Source organism: Cicer arietinum, chromosome 7 (assembly GCF_000331145.2).
Source record: "Cicer arietinum cultivar CDC Frontier isolate Library 1 chromosome 7, Cicar.CDCFrontier_v2.0, whole genome shotgun sequence".
Taxonomy (NCBI): domain Eukaryota; kingdom Viridiplantae; phylum Streptophyta; class Magnoliopsida; order Fabales; family Fabaceae; genus Cicer; species Cicer arietinum.
The window spans coordinates 52,642,041-52,650,789 of record NC_021166.2 but is presented as its reverse complement, the minus strand read 5'-3'; the positions used below and the strand labels follow the sequence as shown (position 1 = coordinate 52,650,789).

General features: G+C 30.5%; 2 protein-coding genes across 2 annotated transcripts in view; one reads left to right on the top strand and one right to left on the bottom strand.

Annotated features, from left to right (window-relative positions):
* Positions 1–3,878: 3,878 nt before the first annotated feature.
* On the bottom strand, positions 3,879–5,630 carry LOC101511088 (large ribosomal subunit protein eL43). The gene is made up of 5 exons (XM_004510740.4): positions 5,492–5,630; positions 5,354–5,393; positions 4,389–4,477; positions 4,220–4,302; positions 3,879–4,133 (listed from the first exon to the last, which is right to left on the bottom strand). Exons 1-5 carry the CDS (start codon positions 5,492–5,494, stop codon positions 4,070–4,072), a joined length of 279 nt encoding a protein of 92 aa, XP_004510797.1. The 5' UTR covers positions 5,495–5,630; the 3' UTR covers positions 3,879–4,069.
* Positions 5,631–7,859: 2,229 nt separating this feature from the next.
* LOC101511395 (uncharacterized) overlaps positions 7,860–8,749 on the top strand; it is a 3,114-nt gene continuing 2,224 nt past the window's right edge. The window contains exon 1 of the mRNA XM_004510741.4: positions 7,860–8,110. Coding sequence (XP_004510798.1) covers positions 7,988–8,110 — 123 coding nt within the window. The 5' untranslated portion in view covers positions 7,860–7,987. The remainder of the gene's footprint in view (positions 8,111–8,749) is intronic.

The window sequence follows — 8,749 nt, the reverse complement described above, 5'->3', positions numbered from 1 at the left end:
TTGAAAGTTAGAGAAATCTCGTAAGAGTGTGAGGACTGGACGTAGCCATCTTTGGGTGAACCAGTATAAAATTGTGTGTGTGTCCCTCATATTCTGCTCCTACTCTTTTGCTCAACTTAGATCTAACGATTTAAAAATCTCATCCTCGAGCTAGCCATCCTCAACGAGAGGATAGTTTTTAAAAACACTTAGAATTTATTTTTAACAGCAAAATCCCTATTCAACCCCCCCCCCCCTTCTAGTGATATTTAGCTACATCAAAATTCACTCTCAATATGACGATTAACGTCACTCACAATATGGTATTATGACACAAAAGTTCTCTAAAAGACTATGACACAAAAACCGTTTTAAAAGATTACGACACAAAAACCGATCATAGTGGTATTAGGACCACTAAAAAATTGACAGAACTACGGCATAAAAATATCTCCGAAAAGATAGTGGTATTAGGATCACTCAAAAATCAACAGAACTACGGCATAACAACCGCTCTAAAAATCGAAGCGACTACGACACAACAACCACTCTAAAAATCAAAGGGACAATGGTACAAAATAGCTCATAAATATCGAAGGCACAAATAGAAAAGGGAGATGTGGTTCAAAAATAAGTCGAGCAAAATAGAAGAGGGAGAAAAGAGAAAATTGATAAATGCATCCAACTTTGGTGTTCTTATTGCAAGAGTTTGAAACTCATAGTGATGAAAGCAAACTCACATATGTTTTCTATCCAATGTGAGACTTTAGTATTTATAGAGTTGAAAACTACTCAAAACATGAGAGTTTTCCAATATGGGACTTCAACAACTTTTAACTTCACACATTAACATACTTTAAGTTCCAACAAGCCCCGACTTGAATTTAAAAAAGTGTTTCTGAAGTAGCATCAATTGTTTCTATAAGATTGTGCTTAAGTAGAGGTGTCTCTTGACTTGAACCTTTGCATAGTAAGTGAGATCCAACTTCAACAAGAGGGACTCGTAGTCTTAAACTTTATCTCTAACATCAAACTCATACACAACCTTTTCATAGGGTGTATTCTCAAAAGCACGTGTATTAATCACCATGCACATTTATCCCAGTATAGTGAACACTCTAGAAATTTTGTCTCAAAATTCCGTAGGAAGTTGCCCCTCTTCCACATTCACATAGATGAGTCTATCAAGAGTACTCCTGTAGCTAGGTATTCCACTCCACATAAAGTATAGATCTCATTAAGAGTTTACATTACCTATTTCTATCATCGCTTCAGGAATCTTGCTTCTCAAATTTATAATAGCATGTTCATCTCATATCACTTCACAACTTGTTATTACCCATTGAACCTAATTCTTGGGATCTCCAGTCTTTTAGGTCGGGTTACCATCTTGAGTGACTTTATAGGTATTAGTTTCATCCTTTTGGATGTATTTAGGACTTTGTCTTTAACTAATCCTTTCATCAAATGATTCGTTAAATTCTCAACACTGCATACATGATCCACTATAACAGCTCATTTAGAAATGAAATTTTTAACAGTATTGTGCTTACGACGTATTTGTCGTCTCTTATCGTTGTAATAACGATTCTCAATCTTTGCAATAGTCGAAATGGATCAACACATCTGACATAGGTTTATCCCATAAAGGTATCTCAGCTAGCAAGCATCTTAATCAGCTCGCTTATTCACTAGTCATAGCTAGTGCAATCATTTCAAATTCCATTGAAGACTGAGCCAATATCGTATGTTCTTTGATTTCCAAGATACAACACCACTAGCTATACTAAACTATAGTCATTGGTTGCTTTGGAATCATCTCATAAAATGTTCCAATCAGCATCATTGTATCCTTCAAGGATGACCGAAAATCTTTGATAATGTAATTTGAGACTCGTGATCCTTTTTAGGTATCTCGTTACTCTTTCGATAGCGTGTCAATGCTCCATACTAGATCTACTAGTAAACTTACACAATAGTACAACGTCACAAGCAATATCGGGTCTAGTACAGTCAATGGCATACCTGAGGCTGCCAATTATACTCGCATATTCAATTTGTCTAACACATTCACCAGTTTTCTTGAAAAGTTTCACACTTGGATCATATGATGTGCAAGTAGGTTTACAGTCAAAGTATTTGTATTTCTTTAGGATCTTTTCTGACCTAGTAATCTTGATTCCAACGATTACACTCGTTTCTCTGAGGTCTTTCATATCAAAGTTGTTACACAACAATGATTTCACAATATTTACAGCATGAATGTTTGAACCAAATATGAGTAAGTCATCTACATAGAGAAATATGATAGCGCAAATGTCATTTTCAGATTTGTAATAAATACATTTGTCACTTTCATTCACTTTAAATTCATTCGATATAATCAAGTTATCAAACTTTTCATGCCATTGTTTAGGAGTTTGTATAAGACTATACAAAGATTTATCTAACTTACATATCTTATCTTCTTGTCCATGAATTACAAAACCTTCAGGTCACCATTCAAATTAATTGTTTTGACATCCATTTGGTGTATCACCAAATTATGAATAGCTGCTAGTGAAATGAGTACCCTAATGGATGTTATTCTAGTGACCGGTGAAAAAGTGTCGAATAAATCTATATTTTTCTCTTTGTCTAAAACATTTGGCTACATGGCTATCTTTGTATTTATCAACATTTCCATCGAGTTTTAACGTTTTTTTCAAAATCCATTTACAACCTATTGGGTTACAACTAGGAGGCAAGTCTACTAATTGTCATGTCATGTTATACTCTAGAGAATCCATTCGTTTATAACTTCTTGCCATAAATCTACAATCAATGATGATTTGATGTTTCCCTAAAAAATAAATCGTATATTCAGATCCCTAATCCTTTACTGCTTTCAGTGCTTCTTGCCACATGAATGTGACTTGGTTCGCTGCCTCCACTATTTCTCGATTGAAATGGAATTTATTTTCATAGAAAATCAATAGTATTTGACTCTGTAATCACTTTCCCATTTAGTTCATAAAGTCTGTAGGCTTTTTTTTACTTGATACCTAGTGAATACAAATCAGACAACCCCAAGTTCGAAAATAAGATAAATTAGGTTGTCTTTTCTTCACTATCTCTTTAAAGAGATGTTTTGTTTTTAAATTTAAAAAACTATTCAAAAATAGCAAATAAGCAATATTTTCTTAGTATTATTTAATTATAATGCAAGCACTATTTGTTAATTTGCTTTATGAAGGGCTGAGGCCAATTTTAATGAGATATAAAACAAATTTTAATATAAAATTTAAAACGAATTTTTTTAATTTTAATTTGACATTACTAAATTAATATAATTTATATTATGTATTATTTCTATTTCAATTGATTTAAAAAAATTATATATTTGAATTTTAAAAATATTAAATCCTAAATACTTTTCATGAAGCAACGCTGATATAACACCTAAGTAAACCATCAGCAACAGTGATACAACACCTATTGCTATCAGTATCAGTGAGTAGGATTCTGGCCATATGCTTATGCATAATGCATCCTTCTGATATTTCTCAAATGTAGTACAGAGCATCTAACAAAAATGCCTATGTACTGTCAAGGCTGTGCAAAAATGTGTCAAACAGGGCGTGAAGAGAACAATGGATGAACTACGTGATTAAGCCCGGCCATCAACAACCAATTACGAGCCTACTTAAGCAAACTAAACACCCAAAATAAAATATAAAGAGGGCTATTCATACACACTTCGGATTTCTGCTACTGTCTATGTTTGTAACCCATAACTATTTCATAACATTTAATAACCCACTTTGGTAGACCTTGTTCTGCTGCCGTCTATGTTTCTTTTGCACATTTCATAACAATTATCAAATCAAAACGAAAAAGACAAACCAATCCAATCACTGTTTGAAGCAAAACCACAAAATTAGATAGCATTCAATAATCTAAAGAAGCATCACTGATACACTTGACAAAAACCTGGCAAAATTCTGTTCTCCGTCAACTATCAACCAAATCAAATATAATAATATTTAAAAAGTACAAAAGTTTCTGCAATGACTTAGAAAACAAAATGAGAATAATGTAAACTGGTTGTCTAACTCTCGGTCTGCTCCCTCAGCCTTCGGATGGTGCTTCGCACAGTTACAGCACTGGCAGTACTGTCATTCAAACAAATAAAAACATTAACCATCGTAGACATAAAACAATCAAGCAGAAAAAACAGATTTCAGAGAAACAATCTTACTTCAATGTGTATGCACCACCAGCTTTCACCTTTCCACAATCTTTGCAGCCCCAGATACCAACAGCCTTCCTCTTAACAGCATACTGTATTGACAACATATCATTAACGAGAGATCTTAGGCCACAGTCAACCCGGACCAATAAAATCATCACAAAGATAAAAAGATTACCTTTCCACAGAACTCGCAGAAGAATTTACTGTGCTGACTGACTTCCATCTTCTTAATCTGCTTCCTTAAACTGGCACCATATCGTGTGCCTGAAATTTGAAAGCATAAGAATAAGTTAACACCATTTACAACACACAGAAAATAACATAAATGCGACAAATCACTCTTTCAAAGTAAACAAACGGTACATTGATTCAAAAACACATTTTGATATCTGAACAGGCACTAAACAATACAAAATAAATATATCAGCAATATATTTCTGATTATTTAACAAAAATCAGCTTCCCATTAAATTTGTACATGTGTAATAGATAATAAAATTAGTGATTTTGGTATTCTATAATTCGGAATTATCTTTTAGAGATTTTTAAGAAAATGAGAAGCAATGTTGAGCTTTGTCTGTTGGAGTAAAAATTACTTGTTTTCAGTTATAAAAATTGGATTTTTTTTAAATTCTACAAAAACAGCTTTACAAGAAATCAGTTATTAGATTACTTTTCATATTTTCATTAAAGCTGTAACAAACAAAATAAACTTTTAAAAGCTAGTATTATATTTTTTTAAATAGCTATTATAAGAAAAAAGTTGTAACAAAGACAAACTAAACTTGACTTCGCTTCCTCAATTTTCACACAAGCTCTTACTCCATCTTATACAGACGGAAAAGCTCTTTTATTTAAAGATCAACATATAAACTAAAACTAGCATGAAAATTAGTAGTTAATCCAAACAAAACCTTAATTGAAAGTATATACGGATCATAACTCACTAAGATTTTAATTAAGAACAAATTATAACACAGTACTGAATTGAATAAAAAATATGTCTATCTGATAATCAAAGCTCTGAATATTTGAGAAACAGATCTAAAAAAAATAATCACAACAACAAGCAGAAGATTTTTAATACAAAAATGAAAAAACCCTAAAATGTTGAAAAAGTAAAAGTATGATAAAACGTACCGTATTTGCCAACAATACCGGCCTTCTTGGTTCTCTTAGTCTGTAAAACAACATTACACAAACAACAAACACATCAATAATCAATAGACATAATAATCGTAAAATTCAACAAATCAATAACAAGGAGAGAAAGAGAACCATTTTGGGTGGCTCGGAGGGAAGAAGTGAGAAACGAGATTGGGGCGCGGCTGCAAAATCGATTCCAAGGGTTAAGGGTTTTCTGATGAAAGTGGCTTATAAGGCTGAACCATGGGTATGGGCCTAACGAGTTTTCATGGGCCACATTTACCCATCTAGCCCATTCAATATTAGTCCTTATCGCTTGTTTCTTCGTTGGAAAAAAAAAATTAGCTGGTCTCTTTTTTCTAATATACACCCGCGATGTAATAATCTTTTTTTAGTTTATAATATCTTGGATCAACCCTAAGTGATCATTTGATGCACAGGATATATAACGGAATATAAAACTAGGTAAAAATATGATGAGATAGAGATTAGATAACTACTATATTATCAAGTGTTTAATGTATACATAATAAAATTATTTTATCTAATAATATTTTTAATATACATTTTATTATGATATTATATAATATATGTCTTATTAAAATAATAAAAATATTTTTAAACAATTACATGGGATTTTTTTAAACCTAACTTACGATATTTTTAAATATTATAAATTAACAAAAATAATTAAATAAGCGATAAAATGATTTTATTTTTAAAAAGTACATTAAAACTAAATAAACAATTTCAATTAAAAAAATAATTGGTAACCAAATAATTATTTTATTTGTTTGGTAAGATCACACATCTTTTTAAATTATAATTAACAAAAATTCTAATGTTTTTATTTATATTTTAATTTTTTATTTTAAATTATATTTTTCATGGGTAGTTGAGATCGTATCTTATTGGTTGTTGACTTAACTCATATTGATGATAAGAATTTTAACTAGAGGCAAAATTGAATAATGTTCTAGATTAATGTATTATCATATCAATTCATTAAACACTAAACCGATACATGATATGATAGTTTATTTTTTATCGTATTCATCAAATGAACTCTAAAACGATAATGAAAGAGAAATGTCCAATAAAAAAAATATATTTTGTGACCTTTCAATTTGCACATGTCACCATATTGTTGACCACACACTATGTTCTATATGTTCTATTTGTCGACATTCTTTTTCAGCTTCTCGTCTTCAACTCAAATAGTGCAAATGCCTTCAATTATGCTCAAGATTAATCACCACAAAATGATTTATACAAAAATATATTTTTTTTAAATAAGGTGCTCGTGGATATTTTAAGATATCAATCGATATCACAAATTCTGTTAAATTTTGATTGACGAACAATCGTGAAAAATATAAGATAAATACAAATTATATTTTTATTAAATAATGCAGATATTGAATGACAAGTATTGTGATTGTGAAAATTCCTTTACATCCCTAAAATTATAGAATCAACTATTTAAACATAACAAATAGTCTTTTTTTTTTTTGTCTTAACATTTTTCTACAAATAAAATTAATTTACATAATATTAATATTATTTTTGAAAATACAATACCATATTATACAATGTTTTATATTTTATAAACAAAAATTAAGGAAAGAGGATAACATTGTTTATAGTATAAATTTTTTTGGATGAAAATGAAATAAAATTATGAAACTAAGTGAGGTAGATAAGCCCCCTTACATCATAGGCTAAAATAAGTTTTAAAGAATGAAACTAATCGTGCACAAGAGTCCAATTGAAAGACTAGATTGAATGATCTAAATTGGCTAGATAATCGACACGACCATTAGCCTTCTAAAAATATGAAAGAAAAAAAAACCTACCAAAAAAAGGTTGAAGATGCAAATTTAATGTGGATCATGAATTAACCATGTTGTCCACTACATTAAAGTCTAATTCGAATTCAACTCGAGTAAGATCATGCAGCTACCGAGTCTTAACTCCCGAAGCTCAACACAAACAACAAAACAAAAGTTAACTAACTATATTGTAAAAATCTTTGACGATTATACTTTTAAAATTACGAATATTACCACCATAGATTGAACTGTCACTAGAAGTTCTAAAAGAACTATTACATGAACTTTATATCAACTTTGAAGAGGTTTTGTCCAAAATAAATTTAAAATGAAGAGATTTTACCATTGATTCCCATGCACATAAGAAGAAATGAATCATACAACGTCTCTAATACCCAAATGATTGAAGTTAATTATTATTATTTTATGAAAAGACCTAACAAAAATTAGTTTGGGCCTTTTTTTATATATAATAACTAAAAGTGATTTTGATATCATATTAGATATCATTTAAAGAATTATAACAAAAATTTATTTTGAAAAACTACTAAGAAAATCTTATTGTTTTAATCAATATTTAGATTATTTTAATATTTAATCATTTTAAAATTTGTAACAAACCTACCAAAACTTTTAAAAGTGAAAAAAAAATGGCTATTGTAAGAAAAAACTGTAACAAATGGCATCTTGAACCCCAACCAACCATACACAAAAAATAAGAACTAAGAGCAGTGGGTGAAGTGAAGTGAAGATCGCATTCATTCATATTCATAGAGTGTGTGAGGAATCATCTATCATGAGTTTAATCAATCCAAAAACCGACAAGCTTCTGAAAAGGTTAACCATTGTCGCAACTATCACCGCTTCCTATTTTCTCTTAACCGCTGATTATGGCCCTCAACCCAATGTTCTTGACCCTGTAAGTTTTTTCTCTCTATTTTCAAACCAACAAATTTTAATCTTACCCACTTCATGCTTTTCGTTTTTCAACTCTTATATTCAATTATTTCGAAATGGGTTTTCTATTCCTGTTTGTTCTACCAATTGGGCTACTTGTTCTTCGTGAATTTTAGTTTGAAATTAGGGTTTATGTTGTTGAACTCAATAAAGGTTTTTTTTTCTTTCTTTGGATAACTCAATTAAGGTTATTGGTTTAAGGGGCGTATGAAATTAAGGTTATGTTGTTGTCTCAATAAAGGCCATTTCTCATTCTATGTTCAATTTTTTTTATTAAGGGGAATTCTCAGGTGTTCATTCGGATTTGGTGCATTTATTGTGTTGCATTTCAACTGTCTGATCTCAAATTAATGACCGAGATTGTTTGAAGATGATTTTGTTATTGAATAATTTGAGCCGTCTGATCTCAATTTAATAGCTGAGATCATTTACGGCATGCTTATACTATAACATGCAATTCAGATTCGTGTTGATAATTTTGTTGTATGAATGCTAAAAGTAAAACTAAATTTGGATTCTAAAGTTTGAATGGTTAGGGGTGGAAGTAGTCTAAGTCCCACTAGATTTTAGTTAAATTGAATTTAATAGTCCAAACCTAACC

Excerpts from the sequence above, each read along its gene's own strand:
- LOC101511088 (XM_004510740.4), bottom strand. Across the intron at positions 4,478-5,353 it reads CGGTATTGTTGGCAAATACG|GCACACGATATGGTGCCAGT; the intron begins GTACGTTTTATC and ends TTCAAATTTCAG. Across the intron at positions 4,134-4,219 it reads GGTGGTGCATACACATTGAA|TACTGCCAGTGCTGTAACTG; the intron begins GTAAGATTGTTT and ends TTTGAATGACAG.